At 33.9% G+C, this 27996-nt stretch overlaps 1 protein-coding gene across 1 annotated transcript in view; it reads left to right on the top strand.

Annotated features, from left to right (window-relative positions):
• Positions 1 to 27996, top strand: part of LOC134842723 (uncharacterized) — a 67074-nt gene that overhangs the window by 27893 nt on the left and 11185 nt on the right. The window contains exon 3 of the mRNA XM_063859180.1: positions 15719 to 15882. Within this exon, the coding sequence (XP_063715250.1) occupies positions 15719 to 15882 (164 nt within the window). The remainder of the gene's footprint in view (positions 1 to 15718; positions 15883 to 27996) is intronic.

The following is a 27996-nucleotide window of genomic DNA, read 5'->3' as shown; positions in this document are numbered from 1 at the left end:
ATTTAAAGGAATTTTATGAAAGGATCCCGCAACAGCCGAGCTTGTATTCATTGCAACAGCTATCCTTCTGATTGGGGCATTATTGAAAACATTTTCCTGAATAAACTGGTTTTGAGGAGATGGAATGATAAAGGTTCTTGCTATAATTTCCATGTAATTGTAATGAGCAGGTTCCATTTCCAGATTTCATTGCAAGAAATGATGATTAAGTTCAGCAACTAAAACTCTTCTACTAAACAGAAAACAATCAACAATTTTCAGACTGACATTTGGAATATCAAATAACATGTGAAAATTAGTCTAGTTCGAATTAGTTTAATTCAAACTTTGGTATTTGCAACAATTTTTCGCAAGTAAGTAAATTTTTCGCAAGCAACATTTTTCGCAAGTAAATAAATCAATGGCAAGCCTCCCACAAAGTGAAAAAGTTATCCCTGGTCCCAAGGAATTTGCTCTATCAGTGAATAGATGCATATCAAATGCATCAGGATATTCGTCAAAACTGTATCCATGACAAGCAAGTATTCCTTTATTTTTCACTGCTGACAATTTGAATTCGTTCGATATTTGTGCCTTATGAGGATATAATCCGTTGGCGTTTCAAACCATTGTATTGTTAAAATAAACCTCACTGAATGTAATAGATTGTTTACATAAGTTAGATAAGTTTGTGGTTCCTCATCTGAGTCATCCTCAGACTTTGCTTTATGTTCTGCTTTTTCTTTTTTGAAAGCATCAAATAATATTCCCTTGAATAGTTGAAGCTTTAAACTAAGATGGGTATCACGCATATCCAATTAGAGATTACGATCCTTTTCAAATTCAAACTCAATACTGCTTTCATCCAGAGAAGTGTTGGGGAATACTTCTTGTGTGTAAGATGACATAATTGTTTCCAAAACTGGGTCTTTATCAAAAATCTCTTATGAAGAATTTGTAAAAGCCCCGTACCGAAAATGAATTTGGAGTACACTCATTTTATTTTGTCAACAAAGTCTTTGCGAGAGCGACTGTTTTTCGATCTATTTTTTTGAGAAAAGGATCTGGTTCTACCATTTCTACTCTTGTATTTCTTTTTTCCACCTCCAAAGTGTTTCCGAACTGTTTTTGTTCCCACATCTTTTGCAATTAATCTGAGTTTTTCAGGTCCACTAACAACTTCCCCAATCTCTGGAGCAGCGATTTCAAACAAATCTGCCCGAATTCTTCTCGCAGCTGAGACTGTATTTTTTTTGATAAAGGGGATTGCAGTTCTCCCAAGAGTTTGTGCGAGAGCTCCAAGACCTCTTCCACGTTGTCTTGCATGTCCTCGAAAAATAGGGAAAGCTGCTGAGTTTTGAGCACCATTTCGTATGAAGTTTAAATCAAAAATGATTATTCGAAACCTTGCGGAACAAGAGATTAACTCGGGTAATTCCTACGGACACAAAAGGAATTTTTTTTGCCTGTCCTATCTCTTAGTTCTATCTTGAAACATTGGAAAGAATTTTTCAACAATTTCTTAAATTGTAAATTTGTAAAAGAATGGTAATTCTTGTACTGCCCTGTAGAAATAATATTTCCAATTTTTAATTTGGAGATGAATGGAATACAACGCAAAAAGGGAGTTTTTGTATCACCGACTATATTATATTCTATATAATATCACTATATATCATAAAAGAACGTATTATTATGTATTAAGAATATCGTAAGAATACTGAGGATAATGTTGACCTTTTCCTTTCATTACAACCCTTGTTTGATTTTGCTCTAAATCACAACCAAAAATGTAACTCAAGTCAGAACTTTGAATAAAAACACTGATTGATTCTCAGGTAAATGAGATATATAGATTCCGTTATATTCAAAAGCTTGAGCACCTAGACTTTCTCGAAATTTGTTGTTCATGGCTACAATTATATCAACAATACTTGGATACAATCCTGGTTCGGTTCAATTTGCTTCGGTAGAACTTTCTCAGAACTTTCTCTACCATCTAAGAAAAGAAATTTTCCCTCTGTAACATTTTGTTACAAAGAAGGGTATGTTATTTCTGAAATTGCAACCTCCCATTGTCCTTCCAAATGTATTGGTTCAGGTAGAAAGAACTAAGACTATTATTCGGATAACAATTAAAAGAAGCGTTGGAAGCTAACTCAATAATAAAAGAATCCATGACAACTGATTGATAGAAATCTAGTTTAAAAAAAGATTTACTTTTACTCTAAACATTTTCTCAGCTCTTTTTCATAAAACTTCCCAGAATTTTTTTGTCGAGATCTTTGATGATGTATGTAGGAAGCTTTTTTGTTGATATTGCCGAAATTTCAAAAATTTCATCTGTAAGTTGTGGTTTGTATCCTTTTCGGAATGGAAAATCATTCTTTGAAATTCTCACTCTGACTCCAATTTTGAATTTTACTTTCTTATTGTAAAGAATTGTAGAAATTTAGAGGTTTATTGTACAGAATTGAGAGAAAGTCAGTAATCTTGACATCTCTAAGTTACTTCCCAATAGATCAATTGACGCGACAATTCATTGTAGACACAAATTGCGGCAACTTGTGAATGAATTTTTCATCATGATCTTATATGTGGCGATAAATTATGTGTTTTAATGATTGAAAGGCTCTCTCTGCAAATGCAGCATTTGTTTCACTCATTGTCGAGTAAAGTTCAACGTTTTTTTCCTTGCAAAATGTTTCGAAAATTCCCCCATATTCTGTTCCTTTATCAACCCAGTGCTTTTCAGGAGTGCTTTTTCGAGAAATCTTTTTTTTGAAAGCTTGCAAAGTGTTTTTGGCATATTTAATTTTCCTTGTTTGAACTCTGACAAATCGCCAGAAAACATCAACAGCAACCAATAAATATTCGACTCCATTGTTTTGACTCGCTTTTTTGTCCACAAATGCCAATTCCATACACCAAATTTCATTGATATATTTTGAGAAACTTGAAACCTTCGGAAACGTCTGATTGGAGGACAAAATTTTGTATACGACGTCTTGGTTTATAAAATTAATTCTACTTTCTTTTTTGACAATGCGCTTGCTTTACTCAAGTTTTGCAGAGAACCGTACGCAGCTCTTCCCATAGATTACAATCTGTTCAGACTTACCTTTTCAGATTTTGAAAGGGAACCAAGTTTCTGTGTCTTCCGCTTTGGCATCCTTGTTGATAACAAGTTTAGGTGTAATTTGAGTTGCTTCCGAAATGGTAAAGTAAATATCGAGAATGTTGGTATTTTTTCGCTTTAGTCCACACATAAAGTCTACAATTGATTCTTTTTTGTCTCGATTATCTAAAATGATATTTTCTGACTGATTTATTCTAATTCTTGGAGAATTCAAAAGAAATCAATAAGGTATAAGGTGCTCGTTGTAGTAAGGAATTAGAACAAATTGATCCATACTATGTCAAGCGTTTAATGACAGAAGGAGTGATAACAGATATTAATTGTAAGCCTTTTGGCGAGCTTAAAACAGTTCTCCTTTAATGCAGTGAAGTTCTTCTTCATGTGAGCTCTGATATTTCTCTTCGATTTTTTACAACGTCTACTTTTTGGAGATCTTTTACCTCGCCTCGTAGCAAGTTTACTAGACATTCGCTGAGGAGTTGATTGAAACTTTTTGGACAATGGAGGATGAACTGTTTTTGAATTTTTTGGGAAAATGTTTGAAATATTGGTATTGTATGGAGGATAGAGTATAGAGTATTGTATGCTCATCGTCAAATTTTGTTTATTTTCCTGCCGGTAGATAAAATTTTGATGGAACTGAACCGCTGTTTGTGCAATATCTTAGCGAATCAACTGTTTTTGGAGTTAAATCAATGATTAAATGACCATGAGGAGTAGATGTTGGATCTTGATACCACTCTTTCAATTGTGATCATAGACCTAGTTGTTGAGTTAATGTGTTGATTTGTAAAACATCTCTCGGTGACTTGAACAAGATTCTATGTGTTTTTTGTAACTCAACATCTCTTCCCAATTTGTTTTGATGAAACAAGTTACGCTTAATATATATTGTATTCAGTCCCCTGTGTCTTCCAGCAGTAGCAATTTTTCCAAACTGCTTAGAATTTGAAATTGCTTCACAAGAGTCATCAAATATTAACAGGTATTTTGTTCCATGATTGGGAAGATTTTCAATCAATTCAAAGACAACTCCTTGGATAAATTTAGAAATCTTTCTTCGCATTTGTAAAAAAATAAAATATTTTTGTCAAATTTTGGTTGAAATGTACCAATTCTTAACCAATCAAAAATAAGATGCGAGTTTCCAGATACAATTATCCAACTAGCGAAATAAAAACTCGTTGTTTGGTAGGAAGTATTTTGTTCATAGCTTTGGAGAAGTAAAATATAACCGTTTGTACTTGATGAAATTGCTACCAAAACTGTTGTTTCTTCACATGTAGTGGATAACATTATTTGAACGATTGTACATAATAGTATCAAAACTATGTCAAAAATTTGGCACAGAAAAACTAAAAGAGATCTGCAAAAAACATCCATGATTTTCGTTCATGGTTCTCCTCATCAAAAACAAAAATTCCTAAATTTAATTGCTTGTCACATTCATCACCCATCTCAAATTTGGAACGAAAAAAAATGATAATGATTAACATTTAAATTTCAAAAAGACGATAATACAAATATATTTAGATTATTTACAATTTACTTTGAAAAATCGAGTTCATGTTTTGTATGCAAATGCTTTTCTTTCTGCACAGTGAAAAGTATTTGCATGACGAAATGGGTAGTTGCTACACCTCCTATCATATTCTTCATCCTTGAAAATCAAATTCTGAACTTTTGGGCATTCGTAGTCATCCAAGTTTGTAACCTTTGTTTCCAAAATTTCTGACAGAATTTTACATTTTTCATAACCTTTGGCAAAAAACTCCGTTTCTGAAGCTTTTAGTTTTTTCAATTTTTTTTTCAAGCTCAGTATATTTTTCATGACCACTGCTCCAATTGATTCTATGAATATGCTTCGTACACCAAGCAGACTGAGATGTAATTGAAATTTTTAGGAGGAAGAAAGGAATATCCCACTATTTGTCCATTTTTATAAACTCCTAAATCTTTCACTAATTTGTTTTCAATACACTCAATATCCAAAACAACTAGACTCAAGATGGTAACTGTTTCCGCTGAAAATTTTGGTTAAAATGACTAACAATCGGACAGTGCATATACTGTTGAAGCACAAATTTTAATATATAAACAGAACAACAATCCAGTCACGTGAACAAGAAAGCAAAAACTTGGAAATCTAGGTGAAAGATAACAAAAACCAGGTCCCTTATAAGTATTAGACTTCACAGATCCAGTAGCATCATGTAAAATTGCCTGAAGTCTGAAAATTTCTGAATTTGCAAAAAACAATCCATACAGGAATTTCCGTATTCATTTAGACTCCCAAAAGAAATTTTTGGTCCATTTTTTTCAAATTTTTATTTGAGTCCAAAACAATACCGGAACAAAGAAAGTAATTTTTTCTTTTCGTATTTGATGAAAAGTCATGCTTAATCAAGTCAAAATTTTTGAGAACTTCAACCAATTTCTCAACGTTCATTTTTTAGGGTGCATTCGTCAATAATGATTCCAGTTTTTTCGAATGTTTCTACATAAGACAAAACAATCAGTTTATCATATTCCTCGTATTCCAACTGAAATTTGTCATTGTTTTTCCAAGTGTTTCCTTTTCTACGATATTCTATAAGGTCAATTTTTTTAATATCTGAACAATAACTTAGAAAAACTTTACGTCTTCCATTATGCGACCCACTCAGATTGAAAAATTTGAGATTCTGTATCCAAATCTAGCAATTTTGTTAAATTTTGAGATTCCAAAACTGTTAGTGAAAACTTCTGGGACTTTTCTTGAAAGGCGATGTGAAAAAAAAAAACCAATTTGTTTTGAAGCTTTAAAACAAGGTTTCTGGAAAAATCAATGTTCCAATTCATACTGCTCAGCTCAAAGAAAATTTAAAATCGATTCAAGAAGATGAGTATTTGAATTACATGACAATAATAACACCACTCAACAAAACTATTGAACATTACAGTTCTCAACAAACATAAAATCTCCCATGACTTGAGCGAGTTATTTGAATTCGTTCAAAGTTTAGTTGACATAGGCAACATGCTTCAAGACTTCGCTCTCCTTTGCAGTGAAGAGTCGAATCTGAATGAAGGGTGGCTTGTTTACTCTGTACTTTTTGATTGTTACACACACCCATCTCTTCTTATATGTTGGTACGTCATACACCGCATGACAGTTCGCAACTCCCTGCTCCATGCTTGAGTCTTTGTCAGAATAGGGTCCCACACAGGAACGAGTCCAAGGTTTTAGCATCGTGAATAATAGTATTCCGTGTTGCTGATATCCTTTCTCCTTCTTTTTCACCAAGATAGACTTGCTGTGTTTTTTCGATTCGTCCCGATTCATTTTTCTTCAGCAATTGGAAGCAAGGTTCAAAGTAAGTTTTTCAGTTGTAGAGTTTTTGGGTCCAAGAAAATCTCCCAACTCTTTTTTGGCGGCTAGCAAATTCAAATTAGTTGGGAAGGATTTGATTTGAGACTCTGAGCCAACTGATCAGTAGTAGATATTTCAAAATAATGATATTTGTAATTATATAGAAATTAAGAATTGTAGAAGACTCACTGTAGATTCCAAATAAGGTAATATTACCTTATATGGAATAATCAGTGGGCGATGATCCAAATATGGACATTGCAAAGTTGATGGAACTACTATATAAGCCTTTCAATTTAGATAAAAATTCCTTTTCAAAAAGTAATCGGTGATGGCATCTGCTATGTGTCAAGCATATCCCACTTTTTACTCGAACTACAATGCAAAATCTCTTTTTATTTCTGTCTCAGAAAACTTTCATGAAAAATTCATTGTCACCCAAGACTACTGTGTATCTAATCATTCATCATTCTGCCCAGTGGAAAATTGCAAATTTCACTTAGTATTAATCAGATCATCACTCGATCAAATTTTGCAATGATTAGATAAATTTTTTACTTACCAAATTGTTAACTGTATATATACTTTATACAAATACAGATTTCATTCCAGTTTTAATTCATCAAAAGGTGAAGTTTTCAATCAATTGAATCGCGCAGTCGAACAGAACTTGAAATATAGAATACCGGAAAATTACCCAGTGTTGCAAAAAAAAATCAAAAAAGCATTATCTCAGTTCTGCTCAGAAGCTTGCGTCCACTCAGACTCGTAGATCAGCTTCTTTGGAAATGATTCTAAAAGTTCAAAATTCAAAGTGTGAGATTGATTAATTGAAATTTGTTGACTGTTTCATTGATGGTTAAGGTACTGTAAATAGTGAGCGTATCAATTTTTCTATTAATATTTGAATATTTGTTCATAAAAATCTTGTCAAAATTGATTTTGATTGAAATCAAACTTTTTTCACCGAAAAAATTTGTAATTTTTATCACGCGTGCAAAAATTAACTTAAATTTTTTTCGCAAGAAGCAAATTTTGATATGATTTCTTTAACAAGCTTGCAAAAACCTAATTAGATTTTTTCTACAATATGCTAAAATTGTTTTGGTTTTTTTAACAAGTTTGCAAAATGTTCATAAAATTTTAGTGTTAGATGCAAGTTTTTTTTGTGGTTTTTTCGAAGACAAATGCAAAAATTTTTCTTCCCTTTTTTTATGAATATGCGAAAAACGCAAAAATTTATTGAGAAAACTTATTATAATTTTGCTAAAAATTTTTCATTATTGATGACTTTGAGTACCATTTTCTATCTTAATACATTGTTTTTTGAAAGTTTTTGATCAAGGTACATGCAAAAAAGATTTTTTCAATGATAAAAATAAGAACAAAGAAAATCATAAATTTTAATTTTCAACAGGTCAAAAAAATCTTGTTACAATTTTTTTAAAATGCGAAAAAGTTTTTATGAATTTTTCTTTTAATTAGCGAGATTTTCTTTGATTTTTTGAACAAGTGTGTCCGAAATATTATAAAAGTTTTTGCATGGTGCAAAATTTAATGTAAAGTTTTTAACATGTTTGCAAAAGTTTTGATATTTTTTTTGTCAAGTGTGAAAAAAATGTTGTGAACTTTTTACAAGATGTTAAAATTGGTTTATTTTTTTCGCCATCTTTATAACAAAACTTTTAAAAAGTATTTACCAATTGCATAAAACAAATTTTTAAATATTCTTCCCTTGCAACTTTTTTTTTTAATAAAATTTTCTGTGACCTTTTATTTTATCTCTTTTTTCATATCTCTTTAAAATAAAATTACTAGATGCAAAGACATTAAATTACCAAACACGAGAAAGCGACCAAATTATTTACAAATCAACGGGTTGTCGAGCAGCTAAGTTCTCAAAACTTTCTAAGTTCCTAAATGGAGCGCAAAGCTGGTCTTGCCTCCTTCACTGGTGGTTGTCTTGGTGGCTAGCTGATGGTAATTGGGTTGGTAATTGGGTTGTCCACTATAATCTTCGATGGTAATTGGGTTGTCCACAGATCCCTCTTCTCAAGGAAAGAGAAAATTGTCGAATGGTTGAGGCACATATCTAGAGTTAAGAGTTTCAGGGTAGTTCAATCCCACATGCTCAGCCACTTCCTCCATCATTTGCTTTTCTCCAAGTTGGTTCTCTGTTATGGGTAATTGCGTTATTTGATGTTGACTGAAATCCCTGCGCATCACCACCACCATGTGCCAAACTTGGTTTGCGATGTCGATTCGTGCCAGAAAAAGTCCACAAACTGTTTCTCGCACTTGAGTTTGTACTAGATCAGGCGAAAATTCTACAGAGTACAAGAGATTGCTGTTTTGCACTGAGTAGATCATTTTGAGCAATAAATTGAGTAAAAGACTAAAAACAAGAAAAAGATGAGAGAGGGATAGCTGACGGAAGATACGTTGAAACTAGGGTATTTAGAGCTGAGAGAGGAGGTAGTTGACGGTAGTTAAGTTGAAAATAAAATGATTTTTAGTGAGGAATTAAGGGTACCATCAACTCGAATGTGTGGATTTGACCAATCAGAATTGATTTTCCTTATTTGGAATGCAGTCGTGTCCAATCAGATTTCAGCTTCCTTTTATGGGATTCTTTGGTAAAAGTCGTGTCCAATTGGAAACAAAGCTCCATTTTGATTATTTTCGTTTCCAATCACAAAATTGTTCATTTTTGATCTAAATCAGCCAAAAATTCTAACGAGAACATAAGGTTGTTGTTTTGCACTGAGAAGATCAATTTGAGCAATAATTTGCGAGGGAAGTTGAACAAGTAAAAATTCAGAGTAAAAACAAGATTTACAGTTGAGAGGGAGTTAGTTGACAGAAGTTAAGTTGAAATTAAAGTATTTAGAATTAAGAGAGGAGGTAGTTGAAGGTATTTAAGTTGAAAATAAAATAATTTTTACTTAAGAGTGAGGGGCACTTTCAATTCGAATGTGTGGATTCAACCAATCAGAATGCATTTCCATTATTTGGATTGTAGTCACGTCGAATCAAATTTCAGTTTTCTTTTTTATAGGATTCTTATAGAAAGTCGTCTCCAATCGGAAACAAAGCTCCATTTTACACATTGTCCTTTCCAATCACAAACTTGTTCTAGTTGTTGTATCCAATCAGAAAAAAATTTGACTTCTAAGGACTTGAACATTCAAGTAAGTAAAAATATACACAAAATCAATTGCAAAAAAAATTGACCAAAAGTTGTTTACCGTAAAACTAAAAAATATTGCCGGTATAAGAAACAAAAGAAAGAAGATTAATACGATGACGTCATTTTTAGTTTAAATACGCTTGTTTTATTGCGTTAAATTATTCATTTTGTTTGCCAATCAGAAACAGGTAATTCAATTTTACTTCAAATTTTACATTTCGTTAATTCACGAAAAGAAAAAAGTGAGTCTTTTAATCAATGGATACTTTAAGTTTTTAATTTTGAAACATTTCTAAAGTTCCAAAATTTTTTTAGATAATGCTTGTCCTTAATCGAAACGAGAAAGCCAAATTTGAGGACCGTGTTGAGGAATACAGGAGATCTAAAGCTGCGAGACATCGAAAGAGATGTGCTTAAGGAGTTGTTTCTTGTTCTGAATGTAAGTATTTCACTTACAATCAACAAGAAATGAACTATCATATGGCCAAGAGGCATGCACTTTCAAGTTCGAAGCAATCAACGATTTGTTCTTCTTGTGAACAAGAGTTCCCAATTTACTAATCTCTCTAACAACATGGGAGAATAGAACATGGAGCAAAACAACGGAAACCCAGTGATACTGTAGCGGACTTGAACAAGATTGTGGAGGAAGAAGGAGAAGATGCTGAAAAACTGAAAGAGGAACTTAGTGCTTGTCAATATTTTCATTTGGTTACGGAGATGAAAAATGGGGAACAAAAGGTATTTAACTTTCAATTGTCCAAGTTAGATACCAAAATATCAACGAGAAGTTGAAGATGTCTTCAACAAGCTGGATTCTGCCGCTAAAATCAAAATTGCTCTGAGTTTTTTCTTCAAAACATTGAGACCGGTGAATACCAATATTTCTACGCCCATGAGAACAAAACTTTGTTTGAAAAATTTTATTTGCTATGTACTAAAGCAGACTTGATAACAATTCAAGCAAAAATGGAAAAATTTGATACTTTGGAGCAATGTACCCAAGAACGTCAAAACACAAAATGGAGATTCAAGTTGATCACAAATGTGAAAACTTTTGCTGCTCTGCTGAAAAACATCCAAAGGGATGTCCGGATTCTGTCATACTTGAACCTTTACTTTGACATACGCAAGTGAACTGCTTTTATCTAACAAAAACAAGGAACCATACAAAGATCATTTGTGTCTTTTCCGCGCATTGTCCATGTACATGAACGGACCTAATGATCTCGACTCTCACACTTCCAGATACTTTACAGAATTTATATCAAAATCTGGTTATGATCCTACAAAATTTCGTGGAGTTTCTGTAGAAGACTTACCTGTTGTCGAGGAAATTGTGCAAAGAAACATCTTTATCTACGATTTCGATATCCAAGAAAGTGATTATGTAGGAGAACTAGCTCGACGAAGTAATGGAAAATTTGATAAAACAGTTAAACGACTGAGATTTAACAGTCATTAGATTCATAAAAACAATATAGATAGTTTCTTCAAGTGCTTTCGATGCCCTAGCTGTGACAGCTTTTTCCACAAATCAGTCCACTTCAATCAGCATCTCCTGAGATACAAGATTCGAATGAGACATATTTACCCAAAGAATGTCTATGAGCTTCGCGAAACCTGGTTTGAAAAGCTAGAAGGATTCAGTTTTCCAGTTTCTGAAAATAACAAGCTTTTCAATAATCTAGCAATTTTCGTTTTTGAGTCGATTTGTGTTCCTACAGATGAACTAAAAGACGCAAACTACTACCTGGATCGGAACAATGTTCCAATTTCAGTTTCTATATCACCAAATCTGATTGATGAACCCATCTTTTTGTACAACAAGGATCCACAGAACTTGATTATTGATTTTGTAACTAACCTCGAGCTGTTGGCTGAACAAAGTAAGCTAGAGATGAGAAAAATTATCAAGATATTGAAGTAGCTGTCAATGAAAGAATGAAAAAACTTTAATCAGCTAAACGAGAGAAGTAAAACCTATTCAAGCAACAAATTTGAGTGCAAACACGAATGCATTGAAGATTGGTAAGCAGCCGATATTTCAACACAATTCTTACGAATTCAGAAAAATCAGCTCATCGATTTGAAACAACATTTGGAGACATATGTAAAAACTTCACCTGTTTTTGGATATAATAGTGGTGGATATGATTTGAATTTGATCAAGTCTTACCTAATCCCCTATTTGATTGGCAATAAAGAACAAGAATCATCAAAAAAAAACAATTGACTTTATAACTTTCAAGTTTGGAGATGTACAATTTCTCGACATAATGAAATTTCTGGGAGGGGCAACTACTCTGTACTCCTTTCTCAAAGCCTATAAAGCTAGCGAAACTAAAAAATTTTTCCCTATGAGTGGTTTGATAACCCAGACAAACTTAAATTTCCCCGAATTGCCACCAAATGAATCGTTTTCCAGTAGACTTAGAAACAACAATCCTCTTGACAAAGACTTCATCGATTATGAGAAATTGAGAAAAAGTGGGCCCCTTGAAAAAGTGGGAGAAAATTCTTCAAATCAAGACTGTGCCTCCATCCGTTTTGGATAATTACAATTACTTGCAAGAGACTTGGCAGAAAAACGGAATGGCAGTGTTCAAAGGTTTTTGCTGTGGTTCAACAACAAGGATGTAGTTCCAACCCTGGAGGAAATGAAAAAAAAAATTCAATTTTATCCTAACAAGGGAATTGATATGTTAAACATGGATGTACTCTTGCAAATCTAGCAAACAGTTGTCTATACAAATCTACAAAATAAAAATTTTATCCATTTTGTGAAAGTGATAAACATTTGTGTGAAAAAAATATGACCGATGGACCTTCCTTTGTGTTCACTCGAAAAGCTGTAGTTGATGAGACTTTTATCAAAAATTCATCTAATATATGAAAATCAATCGTTGGAATTGATGCAAATCAGCTCTACCCCTTCTCAATTTGTCAAGAGATGCCAACAGGACTGTACACGAGTTGGGAGTTTGACACTGATATACAAAAATTCAAATCTAGACATAATCGAACTCGCAACTTTGAGATTATGGTCATGTCTTTTTACCAGGAATTTAGACCAGAATGAAAAATCGAGAGTTTTTTTCACATCCGGACAAAAAAAAATTAACTGTTTTATTATGGACGCTTATTGCGATCACTGTAAGACAGTGTTTGAAGCAATGGGATGTTACTACCACTTCTGTTCCTGTCAAATTGCTCGTCCCTCCTCAACAGATCAGGATATTGAGCAAGGAAACAAGAAGAGGGAGGTGGATGAATTGAGACGGGAACACATACAAGAGAAAGGATATAAAGTTGAAGAAATGTGGGAGTATGGGTTGTGGGAAAAATTGAAAACCAATGACAAGATCAAAAATCACGTCAGAACCCTCTTTCCCTATAAAAGACTCCCTATCTACAGACTCCCTTTTGGCAAAAAAAAAGATAGGACTCTTTTTGGCTATGTTTAGAGCAATTTACAATTTAGCTCTTCCAGATGAACTAAAATCAAAATTTTCCAGCTTTTCTCCAATTTTCAAAAATACCGAAGTTGGAAGAAACGATGTCGGAGACTACATGAAAAACTATGCAATCGAGAACGAAATGTTGAAGCATCCTCAAAGAATGCTGATATCTAGTTTCAAGCTAGAAAATGGAACAGTTATAACTCCTCTGTTCAACTTTCATTTGGAAGTTGGCTTGCAGTGCACCAAAATTTACCGTTTTGTTCAGTATTCTCCACGGAATGGATTCAATAATTTCGTTCAATCAGTGATTGATGCGAGAAGAGAAGGAGATGAAAACGCTCTATCAGGAGTTGTAGCAGAAACAATGAAACTTTTGGGTAATTCCTCGTATGGATATCAAATCATGGATAGATCGAGACATACAATCACAAAATATCTGATCGATGAAAAAACTCATAAGGCGATCAATGAACCACTGTTTAAAAGATTGAACACAGTTGAGAAAGACTTATTTGTGGTCGAATTGTTGAATACCACCATTGAGCACCGAGAACCCATCATTGTTGGCTTTTTCATACTTCAGTATGCAAAGCTGAGAATGTTGGAACTCTACTATAACTTCTTTGACAAGTTCTGTGATGTAAATAAGTTTGAAGAGTTGGAGATAAATACAGACTAACTTTACTTGGCACTTGCTGAGGAAAACTTATATGAATGTATCCAACCAGAAAAATGAGACATTTGGGAAAAATGAGTAAAAATGACTGCAGAGACTCTTTCAAAGCAGATGCAAAATCTAATTTCTTTCCTCGAACGGGTTGCAGTACACATAAAAAGCACAATAAGCGGGAGCCGGGACTTTTCAAAGAGGAATTTAGATGCACAGAAATGCTATGTTTATGTAGCAAATTTTATTGAAACTATGACAACAAGTCAGATAAATTCAAATTTAGCAGCAAAGGATTAAACAAACGAGGATTAGTGACCACAAATGAGCAAACAAAGATAGGACTTATTTTTTTTTTTCAAAAAGACAAGTTCAAGATGACGGAACTCATACAAAACCATTGGACTTATAAAGACTCTTTCGAGATGGATGCAATTTATTAAATTTTTGTTCAATGCAGTATTTTGTTGGTGTTTTATTACAAAGTAGCGGTAAAATTCAAATACGATGCAGTGATTTATATACTTTCTTTGTAATTTATTATTTTTCTCTCAAAAAATTTGACTTTTTTCGAAGCTTCAGAATAGATTCAGGTAGATAGAAAGCACGAGTATCTTATAAATTGATGTTAGATCGAATTAAAAGAAAACTTTTTGTGTTTTGAAGTTTTTTAAAAAATAGCACAAAAAAAATAGCTAAAAGACCTTCATTCCACAATTTACACGTCCCTAACAATATTTTTTTTTCCAATTAGATAACGCGCGCCGAGATTTTTGCGAAAAAATTAGACTTTTTCACACAGAAACCAAAACAAAATTCGTTTTTTTTTAACCAATATCGTACTATCACAAAAACCATAAAATCTTACCATTGGTATTCCTTATCTTAAAAAATTGTAGACTCTATGTCCAATCTTAATACATAGCTGGCTGACCGGATGATCTATTCCCTATCCTAAAACCCAACCACTCCCACCCCCCCCCCCCCCCCCACTTTAGCCTCAGTATCTACTACTGGTGTTTACAGTGATTGAGAAGAGCTCAGAAAATCAATTTGGTTGACCTAAAAAAAGTCGACGAATATTTCGAAATGTTTTCGTTATGAGGCCAAATTTTGCACTGGATAGGCCACATTTTTGTGTCTGTATCTTCCTGGATTACAGAGACAAGTCTTCAAACATGTTCTTAAATGTAAGAGTATTCCGCTTACAAAAGTTTTGTAGATTCCGCATACAAATACCTGTAACGTATATTTTGTCGGCACATTTGTTTTGTTGCAGATTCTTTAACAAGCAAAAATAGCTAGTTGTTGGTGATTCTGGAACTCTAAGTGGATTCCGCGAAATGTAGATGGAATCCGCAAAATATAAGTAGAATCCGCAAATGTAAGTGGAAATCGCAAACAAAATGCGGATTCCACTAGCCATTTGCAGATTCCGCGTACAGTTGCGGATTCCGCAACAGCTCAAACTAGCTATACATACGTCTTATTATTTGCTTGTGGATTCCACAAAGTGATCTGGATTCCGCAATTCGCCTAACTTGGAGCAATTTTGAGCGGTACAATGTTTTAAGCTTTTGTTTGTGGAATCCAAAACAGCAACGATGATCAAAGAAAAGTAGCATCGTTGTGGGTTCCGCGACAAATCTGATTTTGGCTTGTTCCGGAATCCGTTTACAATGCTCAGAAAACACAGTTTGGCCTCGTAATGTTGAAAATCCGCCCTTCTCGAGAAAATCCTAGATCCGCACCTGGTTTAAGTGATATATCACTTGATTCATTCTAATGATTATTCGTCGTACCTGTTTTTATCTGAGAAAAAAGAAAAAAGTTCAAAAAACAAAGCAAAAGTTACCCATTTTCAAAGGTCGGAACAGATAGCAAGCAAGGAAAATGTTTTTTTTTTGCAATTTTAGCTATTTTTCAGCGATTACTACTGTCTAGATGCATATCACACTCAAAATCCCTACAACAGCAGCCAGAGTAGAGACCTACCCCCGGCTCTGGAGCCGATGGCCGCCCACACCTGGTTCCACATTCTAATTGAGCCCAAATGGATCGCAATTAACATGATTGACTACTACGACACAGGTACGAAGCCTAAAGCTAAGCCATAAACACTGACTCGACTGCCAGTCCCTGTACCCATCTCTCACTATCACCAAAATCTAAAATATTTGTCAATGGGGCAGTCGAATCTAATACCGCCGTCGAATTCTTTTTTCGTAATTATAATATGTATACCTTGTTTATAAGAGCATCAATAAAAAAAATCAAAAATAAAGAAATTTGCGTAAATTAAGTAGTTTCCGGGAGAATCGGAATTAGATCTAAGGATCACAGGCGTCTCAAAGATACATTAAATATATCAATGTACAATTGATTTTATAAAAAGCAACTATACATTTCTGAAGATTGGAATTTTTATAAAGAAATATGCTCGTTTGTTGATAGCATCATTTAAAATACACAGTAATTTAGGGTGACTTTGAACGGTGTTTGGATTAATCCGAGGTCAGTTTTGAGTTATGAGCTATTGATTATACTCATAGAGTAATTTCAGATGAGGTATACCGTCTGCTCGTCACGCTATCTTATTTTCGGCCGGATAGATTCGTGCAACTTCTTAGTCTAATACCGATCTTAATCTTACTCTTAAATCTCCAAGTCTCATTAGATCTAGTGTATACTATTTTATGCGAGTTAGTTCTTGGAGTTTATCCAGAAGGAGAACAACTGTATTGAAAATTTTATTCAATTTGTTCTGGTGCTGAAACTACAAGTAGTTTCAGCACTTACAAATAAGTGTCAATGTTAGAAATGGAATATGATAGGTTAGTTATAAATATTTTATAAAGATAATCTATCAATAAAATAACTGGCTTATGAATACTAGTTAAGAACTTGTTCCACCCATCCGGGGCTTGGAGATTGTTTAGTTTTAATTGTTTAATGTAGTGAAGGACAAATGATGTAGTTTCTTTTTGAAGTTGCGAGCATTGACTTCTTGGAAAGAGGAGAAGTGTGGTTGTTTGTGTTAGACGGAGGAAGATTGTTTTGTTCGTGTTTCAAGATGGGTCTCATTGATAGTGGTGGTCTTGGGTGACTGTGTCAAGACTTCTGATCGATGCAATGGTGTATCGATTTCGTTAAGTATAGAGCAAGACTACGTGCAGGGTGAAGTTTGAATTTTCCGTGTGAAGTGCCAAGTGACTAGGATCTGTACGTGTAGTCATCATCGAGATGTCCATTGGTCTGGTTCAATATTTTTCTTTTGCTGCGATGTTGAGCCACACTTTAAATCCTTAAGGTTAGTGACTTTAGGCAGCAAGTCGATCAGGTTTGCCATTCCAGAATTGGAGTGCGTTTGGGTTGTCATCTCTTTTGCTGCTCGTTCCTTGGCTCTAATAAAACTTTACATCATGCATTTATGGTTTACATATATACCTCCTTTTTTAAATTAAGCTTCAGTTATGATTTAAAATTAATTGTTATCGCAAAAGCTTTTTTATTTTAGTTTGTTTATTTTTTAACAGTCGCTCTCACTAGAGCAACTCTCGGTAAAAATAGAGTGTGGGTCACAAAGCGTGGTTGTAGCGCGATGGGTAGCGTGATTGTAGCGCGTGGTTGTAGCGCGCCGGCTCTAGAGCATGCTCAGGACGTCCCTCTGATTGGTGAAGCCATGAGTGGGTTATATTTCTATGGTCCCTTTGTGCAGAGTCTCTTTATTTGTTCAACCTTTTGATTCATTTTTATTACTTGTTTTTTTCTTTTTTGTTTTGGTTGTGTCCTTTTCTCAAAAATAGAAACAATTGGTTTGGCTTTGTCTATCCACTTTTTGTGTTTTATTTGGTTGTGGTAAAACTTGAAAGTGGTTTTCAAAAGAATAATTTATCTTGTTTTAAGCTCGTTTTAATCTGGTTTGGGTACCGTGGGATTTTTTTTCTTAGTCATGCCATTGGTTTGTGTTTTTTTTTAGGTTTTTAGGCTGCGTTGGTTATTCCAGTTTTTTATATGATTCCGTCCAACCGGGTTAAAAGAAAATTTGAAAAGTGTGAAAACAAGTTAGAGTTGTTATCAGTGAAAAATGAAACTTAAAATTATTTATATAAACAATTCTTTGTGGGCGAGCTGTGCGATTGTGGAAAGAGTGTGTGATTTATGGGCGAGTGACGGATTCAAATTTATAAAAGAAGCGTCTTGTTAAACGGTTAGTACTCTTTAATTTAGTTGCATTTTTTATGATTTTATTGCTGTGTAGAGGGAGACTTACTGCCTTAGAGGATTAAACTTATGAATTTACTGCTATTTAAAGCTAAACTTTCCTGCTTTTTTTTACATACTTGAATTGTTAAAATGAATTTAAAAATTTATGAAAAAGTGTTTAAAATTTTTTAAAATTTTTATTTGTTTTAGTTGATTCAGTGATGAAATTTAAAGAAGAAAAGTGAAACAGTTATAAAAAATGGTTAGTTAAGTTTGAAATTTATTAGTTGAAAATACTTAATTATACTTACTAAGGGTCATTGTCGACAAAAAATTCAATCTGAAAACATTGTGAATTGTGTTTGATGATGTTAGGAGCTTAGCAAGCAAGTGGATGACGTATTTAGTTTGAAGGAGAGGCCATAGAAACTCAAGTGTTCTGATGATCTTGCGCTATTCACTACTTAGTGAGAATTCTTGCGGTTTGTTTCGAATTAGGTTATAAAGCTTATGTTTATATTTAGTGTTGTGAATATATTCTGGGATTGGAACTTCGACGGGCTGTATATACTCGTTGGGGGCAATTAGTGGGCGAGATTCATCAAAGTTGAAAGTTCTGGTTAGTGCGCAGAAAATATATATTTGTCTTATGGGGTCGTAATTTCGATGATGCCTTGCATATTAGTGTCTTTTTTACAGTATGTGAAATTTAGGAAGAATGGTGAAGTATATTTAGAGTTTAAAAATGTGAATCGATGTTGTGGGTTTTGTGATGGTGTATTAGATGTATTGTGGTGTTGAATAAGTTTATAATAACTATATGCGTGAGTTTGTTTTGTGCGTAAAGTTTTTTGATGTGAGCAGTGTAAGTCACATTCTTTTGGTTTAAGGAAATTGAATACTATTGAGAAACGTGGATGTAATGTGGATGTAATTTTAACATATTTTTATTCATGCAGTTAATGACAAATACATATTGGGAGTTTATGAAAAAATTTTCAGTTTGCTGGGGCTTAGTTCCATATAACGTGCATTAGCGTGATCATAGTGGTTAATTGAGGATCGGTTTGCTTTCTGTGCAACAAAACTATTTAGTGTTTGGGTTAGTCCGATGGTTGTGAATTGTTCTTCATGAAGTGCTGTGGTTAGGTGATGTAGTCGAGTTTGACATAAGTCATTGTCTTCTTGGTTATTATATAATGGAAATGATGATGGGTTAGTGAAATGGTAAAATGATGTCCATGAAAGTGTGGGAAACAGGGTATGTTCGTCAACGTAAGTTCGTTGATCGTTGTTAGTGGTTTGGTAGTAAGTGTTTTGTGGAAAGTATGGTAAGCAAAATTGTAGAAATTCTTGAGTGTTAGTGTGGAGTGGGTGAACCGAAAACATTCGAGGAGGTCGGGGGTTGGAAAGCATTGGGGATATTGGGATGTTTTTGTTTGAATACTCGGTGGGCTCGGGTTTCTTCAATTGTTGATGCTGGGTTGGAGGATTCGGAGGATGTAATGGATTGCGATAAGTGATGATTTCTTAGTGTGTTAGAGTTTTGAAGCTCTTGTTGTAAGGTGATGAAATTATCAAGCTCGTTTCCTAGTTCTTCTTTGAAGGGGCTAGGGGGTCGCATTGGTCGCTGGTCATTGTGGAGAAAATTAGGGTTGCGTTGGTGTAGGAAGAAGAGACTGGGGAAAGTTCATTGGGAGTTGAGGCGTGGAGTGGACGGAAGGGGTGTTGCGAAAAATTGGATGGGCTGGTCTCGGAATTTTGGAATTCATCTGGAGTTCCAAAATTGGAAATTTTAAATTGTGAGATTGAATGAAAAACTGTGTGTGTGTGGAATTATCATCAGAATCCATGCGTGGTCAATTATTAGTGTGTAACGGTATGGGAGAGGGAGTGAGATCAGAAATTGATATGTTTGGAGAGTGAAGTTGGAGATTGAATGGGTAAGAAAAGGAACGGTTGAGGCTTCCAATCTGGTGGCTCATCGTGGGCTAAAAAGATGGTTGTTCTGAGAACGGAATTTAGTGGCATGTGGCTGTTCTATGATTTGTTCGTGTGCATCTTCGATATTCGGTTGATTGGCTACTATATGAGAAAATGGATTTTGTGGGTAGCTATGTTTTGTAAAGATGTGCTCTTTTAATGTTGTATTTCTCTAGTTTCGTGGTACTAAAGATAACGGATGGTTGTTATTATGTAAATTGTGTAATTGTAGCGCAGTACGTGTTGTATTTCTGTTGTCTTGTGAATTATTATATGCATTTGATGTTGTTGATTGTTTTTGTTTTACTCACTTATTTGAGAATCTAGAAGATTTTTGTTAACTGAGGTCAAAAATGTTCCAAAAAATCCTGCGAATAATATGCGTGCCACAATTGCATGTTTGTTTAGTTGTGTGTGTGTTGCGCATGTGTTATAGATTCTTTTCAGTAATGAGAAGAGAAATCCAAAAAAAAAACATTGTTATGATATAGTCAATCTTTCTAAGATGTACTAGGGCCATCCTAGAAAGGCGAGAAGCTCGTTCTTTAAGTTCACAAAACTGAAAAATTAATAGGTGAAATATCTTGTGGACGGTGTTTTTGACCGTTTAAATAGATGTTATCTTTTTTCTTTAAAATATCCACTGTAGTCTTGTGTATAGATGTCTGAAAGTCCTGCGGTTTCTGCAAATTTACTTAAATTTCGATCAATGGATTGTCTTTGTTTTGTATCCATTTTTGTAAGGAGTTCTTGAAATTGTTGTGTGCAAATATGATGTTGTATGTCGGAATTAGAGTATATACCTATTGATTGCAAACCTATATTTAGGTTTCTAGTAAAAGCTCTGGAACTTTCTGGTGAAAATTTTTTTGATGGTGGCATAAGTGTGGGGCATGGTGTGATAAGATAGTAATTATCTTCATCTGGATTTAGCTGTATTTGTCAACATTGTGGCTATTTTCAGATCTACATTGGACGACTGTATCCCAAAAATATGTTCGTCCTGAAAGTGTGTCATCAAATTGTACTTAAATTGTGTCATCAAATATAATGGAAATACTTTTTTCGTACATCTGTAAAACCATAATATACTTCCTTCGTAATCTATAAAAATTGATCTGTTGACTGATAATAAATATCCTGCAACGTGTCAATTTTTTTCCTATATTTTTTGATATTGTTGAAACGCTGATTTTCTTGTCGGATTTTTTCACGGTTTACTTTATTATGAGGGATTCATTCAATAAAGTATTTTTGATGAAATTTTATCTTTCTTGCGTGTATTCGTGCAACTTGAAATGTGGTGCATGTGTCTTCGGGGAACCAAACATTAGTATACTTCTATAAAAACGGTTTAAAAAATGCTGCTAGTGCAAAAGTTGGTCTTTTTTACAACGTAATCGTATTCCTTGATAAAATATGGTGTCGTCTTTTACATCTCGTGTAAAATGTAATTTTTCTAATTGGATTTTTCAATCAAAAAACATTATTTCTTGATATCCTTTGTTTTTTGTGTCAGCTTTGCAACTAGAAGGTGTGTTTATTCCAGTGTGTGGTATCCATTTTTTGTCATGGAGGTCAGAATTTAATCGTCCATATGCACCGTGGAACGGTTATTTACCGTCTAATTTTATTTGACCTTGTTATCTTTCAAGTTCTGCTTGGTGTGCAGAGTCTTGAAAAACTTGAAAATTTTCCAATTTTTGGTTTGAGCCTTTAATTGTAGTTAATTTTCATTCTTGAAGCTCGTTTTTACAATATTCAGGGTTAAGATATAAATGTCTTTCTATATTGCTTTGATAGAAAGATTCGTGATCGAGTCTGTTTTTGTTTGCTTTTGAGATTTGGGAACAATTTACTTTTTCTCTGAGAATGTTGCTTTGAATTTGTATTTTGTTATGGTTGTAGCTCGGGCTTTCGAATAAAGTGTTGCTACTATCTTCGTTGTTTCTATTTCTTGTGTTCGGATTCGCATTGAGTTATTTGGTTTATGGCGTATTTATGTAGTGTTTTTTGTTCATTTTTTTCACAATCATAGTGCGTGACTAATAAATCTTGAGGACTTGTTCGAGGGGATGGGATTTATGGGGTGTTGGATCTGAAAAAAAAGAGGAGCGAGGGTTTGGAGGAAAAAGGTTAATAAAAGATACATATGTAGGATACTCCAGAATATGGGTTATAGAATGTGATGTATCCAAGTGTCTCTATTGTATATCTACGTATTTATAGACATTTTGTGTTGTGATAAATGGGAGAGGTAATGATTGAGCTGTTATATTTGGTCGCACTAGGGGGAGAAGTTGATGAACTAAATTATTTAATTTTGCTGTTGTTTCAAATTTAAATGTTAATTTGTCTTTTGTAATGGTTTGTATGCTGTGTTCCTGTATGTCTTTGTGAATATCGTCTATTATTGTAATCTGTTGAATGCCCAATTATGTAGTCTGTTGCGATCAAGATCTTGACCAAATAAAGGAAGGGGTGCTACGAATGTATTCCAGTCTAATCGTAGGGGTATATTATTGGTTAAATGTTCTTTATATCTATCGTCTAAATTTGTAGGAAAGTTTAGAGGAAATGTTGTTGTTGGGGTTTGAAGTATTGTTGAAGGAGTTGAAGGTAGTGATAAGGTTTCTGGTAATGACAAAGATGCATCCGATGGATACTTATAGGGTCGTTTACCAAGTTTGGTTCACCTTGAGTGAAAGCATTTGTCTTCCAATGAAGTTGGGGTGTTAAAAGGATTTTCACGAATTTGTTCGGATGTGGGGGTTCATCGTAATTAATCCGATGATATGTTCGGAGTGTTTTGTTGTGAGGTAGATTTTAACGGTGCAGGGGTACTTTGAATTGTATTACTGGAAATATTTAAAGGGTTTGGGGTTGGTGATGAGGGTATGTCAAAATGAACTCTGGGAGTTGTAAGATTTCTATTACGTCTTGAAAGTATGATTTGTCTATCTATTGTAGATTTTTGGATTTGGATTTGACTAGGATGTCTTGTTCTATTAAAGTCTTGTTGGAGAGAAGGGTATATATTGTACATTGGCTCGTATTGTGGTTCGCTTTGAGGTGCGGGGCAAGCTACGGGTATCAAAGGCTCTGATAATAATGCGTGTTTTTCTTCAAAGGTAGATAGGTTTTCTTGAAATGAAATAAGTGTTGATGGTTGGGAGTGATTTGTCTGACTGTATGTTGGTGTTGTTGGAGAATCCTGGGGTGTCGTAGTCGATGGGGACTGTTGTGATGGTTGTGATGGTTGTGATGTTGTGACTTCTTTAAAATTTAGTGATGAAGAAAATTTATGTTGATTATAATACTCTTCTATGAAAATGATTAAAATTAGTGTTGCTAGTGCAAAAATTATTACTGCCTTTTTATACATTTGCATATTGTTAAAATTAGAGAGACTAAAAAGTTGAAAAACATCACCAAAAGAAGAAAAATGTCTTTCTTGTTAAATAAATGTCTTAACATTTAGATAGTTGTTGAAATATCGTACCTGAGGAGGTGGTCAAGAATTTTTGCGAAGTTGAGATAAGTTTTTTGTAGTGAGTGAAAAATCACCAAAAAACTGCAAAAAATTATGAAGAGAAGGAGAAATATTTCGAAGATGTCTATAATAAAAATCAACTGATTTGAAAAAAGATTGATATAAGTTTAAAAAATTTTGAGATTATTGCTTTGAGGAGATGAAATGATCGAGAAAGAAGCATTTGAGAAATGATTCGTTCTTGCCTAATAATTTTTTTTGTTTTTCGAGGCCAAACTTGAGTGTGGTTGGATTTTTTTTTGATTTTTGACAAGTAGGTCGTATATAGGCAATTTTTGGTATGGAGAAGTCTGATAATTTGGAAAGGAGGGTCTTAGAATGCGCTTTCTAGTTTTGTTTTTATTTATGGGATGATCGGGGGCACTCAGGAGTTATTCGTACTCTAGGCTAAATGATCATGTCCTATTTTTTTTAACCTGATTTAATATTTTTCTTTGAGGGAAATTTGGAGTGTAAATTGGGACAATTTTGTTGATCTTTGAACTAGTTAATACGGGAGGGTTTTAATAATCCGATTTTGTTTGTTTCGGTTGTCAAATATGAGCTTGTTAGTTTTATTGACCTGGAGGTCTTCAAGTTATAGTTTCATAGATTTTTGAAGTCTTTGTCGCCTAAAGAAGTGGTGTCAGAATGGGGTGATGTTTAGATTGTTTCTGATTGGCTTAAGTTGAACTAGTTGTTCAAGATGTCAGCATGAATTTTATATAAGAGAAGAAAATTTTTTTACAAAATTGAAAGTTTAAAATGATCAATTAATCAGAAAGGGGTTTTTGAAATTCAAGTTTCTTAAATATTTAAGATTATGGAATGAAGGTTTTGTAATCTTTTCGTGGTTGACTTTTAAATTGCACTAATTGTCGTTGTTGAGATTTTTCTTTTGTTTTTTTTTGCGATTAAGTTTTTTCTTCTAACTTTCAATTTTTTCTTCGTTTTTGAGTTATTTGTTATTTGCTTATTTCTTTGTAGATTGAAGTCGGGTGTTTTTTATTTCCTTACTTTTTGTTTTTAATAATGTGTTGATTAATTTGCATCATTTGTTCGTTGGCGATAACTGCCTGAGTTGTCCTGGACAAATTTGAGTCGTGCAAGGATCATAACTGTGTTAGTTCGCGAAGAGCGGATTCTTTTGGGTAATAAGATAAAAGATTGTTTCTGTGTTGAACTAATTCCTTTTCACTTGAATCAATAAGTTTATATGTAACATCAGTGGGTTTGTCAATGATTTGAAATGGTCTTTTTGGATTGGTGGTAATTTTTTGGATTTTTCTTTTTGTGTTACAAAAACATAGGTTTCGATTTTTAGGTTTGTAGCTGGTGTGAATCGTGAGTTTATTTGGAATAGAACATTCTGTCTTTTTATTAGTTTTTTGGCTATTTTTTGATAAAATTCAAATTTTTTTTAATCTCTGTTTGAAATACATTCGATATGTGTGCCGGAAGCTAGTTTTAAGATTTGTGGGTGATGAAAATGATCTTCATCGTGTGTGTGTAATGGTAGATTATAACAAATTGAATATTTTGTAGGTTGGCAGTAGCCTTGTGTGTTTTTTGAGGTACTTGCTGTAAACTTTTTTGGTTTACGTGGTTTTTGATTGAAAATTGTTTCATAAGGTGATAGTCCTGTGGTTTTTGTTATCTGTGAAATATAAGTTAAGGGGAATAATTTTACATCTGTTGCCCATTCAGTGTAATTTATATAATTTCCATTTATGATACATCTGAGGTACTCTTGTAGTAAACGGTTCTTTCGTTCGACTAAACCACTAGACCATGGGGCATGAGATGTTTGTGTTTAATGTTGTATGGATGGCATTATATGATGAATTCATTAATTATGAGTTCAGTGCCATTATCGGTGACAAGAGTTTCTGGATACCCAAATTTTGCTATCCAGTGATCGTGATGTGTTGTATATGCATAATGGGCATTACAATGAGGTACTGGGTTTGGTGCTACATAGTGTGTAAATACATCAACTATAACCATTTTATATAAATTTTTTCCTGAAAAGGGTGATATTAGTCCTTTTGTATCAAATGAGATTCTTTGGTTGAAATATAAAGGTTTTCCTTCAAAATCTTGCTTTTCTGCTATTTGTTTCTGATACGGGTATGGTTTCTTTAACCTGCCTGTTATGCAATCGCTGTATAATGCTTTGATCCATATCAATGCATTTGGAAAGTAAAAAGTTTGGATAATATTTGAGTTTGTTTTTTCTGATCATGCAAAACCTTTTGTCTTTAAGATTTGTAAAACGTGAAAAAGCATCTAAGAGTATCTTACTAAGTGGTAATTCGAGTACTTTTAATTCAGGTGTCTGATATTCTAAAATATTTGTATTCTCGTTTAAAGATAAATTTTTAAATTTTCTGAAGTACCTAAGAAGTGTTTTGTTTCCTAGAATTGTGATATCTGCTTTTATGGGTTTTGTTTTATAGTTGGGCCAAGACTTTAGTTGTCTAATGACTGGGTCAAGGTTTTGGTTTTTTTGCAGTAGTTCAACTGTTATTTGTTCTATGGCTGGTAGAAAGATATTATCAATTTCCTTTTTTTTTAAAGAGGTATGTCATGTAGGTTAAAAACTTGATTTATTCTGTATTTTGAATCGATATCTGGAGGTCCTGATAAATTTATATTATCAGCTAAATTTTCTTTTTCTATAAAGGGAATAGGTCTGTACTCTACATTTTTTGTCTTAGTGATTTTGGTTGTCTTTTGTTTTTGATCGATGATGAATTTGGTATCGGTTTAAATGTAGAGTTTTCTAATAAGTCTACTTCGTAGTGATTATTTTGGCACTCTAGATACTATAGAAAATGTTGTAAAATGTTTATTTGAGCATGATCAAAGTCAGTTTTCACTGCTTATTTGCTTTCTAATCGCGGTGATGTTTCGTCTTTTGCAAGAACAAACTTAATATTTTGGGGTGTTTCTACTGTTGTGTTTCTGTCAGTAATTCAGGTGGTGTGTTTCTACTGAGTGTGTCTGGCAATGCAAGACTTTTTCACGCAGTCCAAACTATATGTAGGTTTGGGAATTTTATTAGAATTAATTGAAAAGTATAAACTTTGTGGTTTGGATTTGATTTTCGTATAAATAGAAAAATTATAGATTTATGGTCTGTAAAAAAAACTGTTGGATGTTTTGATCCAAGTATTAAAAATTTATATTCTGTGAGAGTATATATCATAGGTGGGCTTTCTCTCATAAGAGTAAAGAGTAGAAGTTCAGCTTGTTTAATTAGTCCTGAGTTTGCCAAAAAAAGATTCACTTTATTTGTTCCACTGTGTGATTGAAATAATGCTGCGCCGATTTCGAAATTTTAGCCTGGAATAGTATTTAATATTTGTTCAGTGAGAAGTGTTTTTTTCTTCAAATCTCGTTTCTGATGTTCTGTTGTAATCTTAAAATGTATATTCCATATAACGTGCAATAGCGTGATCATAGTGGTTAATTGAGGATCGGTTTGCTTTCTGCAACAAACCTATTCAGTGTTTGGGTTAGTCCGATGGTTTTGAATTGTTTTTCAAGAAGTGCTGTGGTTATGTGATGTAGTCGAGTCTGACATAAGTCACTCTCTCCTTGGTTATTATATAATGGAAATGATAATGGGTTAGTGAAATGGAAATATGATGTCCATCAAAGTGTGGGAAACAGGGTATGATCGTCAACGTAAGTTCGTTGATCGTTGTTAGTGGTTTGGTAGTAAGTGGAAAGTATTGTAAGCACATTTGTAGAAATTTTTGAGTGTTCGTTTGGAGTGCGTGAACGGAAAACATTCGAGTAGGTCGGGGGTTGGGAAGCATTGGGGGTATTGGGATGTTTTCGTGTAAACACTCGGTGGGCTCGGGTTTCTTCAATTGTGGATGGTGGGTTGGAGGATTCGGAGGATGTAATGGATTGCGATAAGTGATGGATTCTTAGTGTGTTAGAGTTTTGAAGCTGTTGTTGTAAGGTGATGATTTAAAGTATCAAGCTCGTTTCCTAGTTCTTCATTGACGGGGCTAGGGGGGTCGGGTTGGTTGCTGGTCATTGAGAGAGAATTGGGGTTGCGTCGGTGTAGGAGGAAGGGGCTGGGGAAAGTTCATCGGTAGTTGGGGCGTGGAGTGGACGGAAGGGGGTTGCGGAAAATTGGACGGGCTGGGCTCGGAATTTTGAAATTCACCTGGAGTTTCAAAATTGGAATTGTTAAATTGTGAGATTGAATAAAAAACTGTGTGTTTGTGGAATTATCATCAGAATCCATGCGTGTTGAATTATTAGTGTATAATGATATGGGAGAGGGAGTGAGATCAGAGATTGATATGTTAGGAGAGTGACGTTGGAGATTGAATGGGTAAGAAAAGGAATGGATGAGGGATCCAATCTGGCAGCTCATCGAGGGCTAAAAAGGTGGTTGTTCTTAGAACGGAAATTAGGGGTATGTGGCTGTTTTATGATTTGTTCGTATGTATCTTCGATAT

This window comes from Symsagittifera roscoffensis, chromosome 3 (assembly GCF_963678635.1).
Source record: "Symsagittifera roscoffensis chromosome 3, txSymRosc1.1, whole genome shotgun sequence".
Classification (NCBI taxonomy): Eukaryota; Metazoa; Xenacoelomorpha; order Acoela; family Convolutidae; genus Symsagittifera; species Symsagittifera roscoffensis.
Note: the sequence above shows the minus strand (reverse complement) of the source record. Positions and strands in the feature narration are given on the sequence as shown.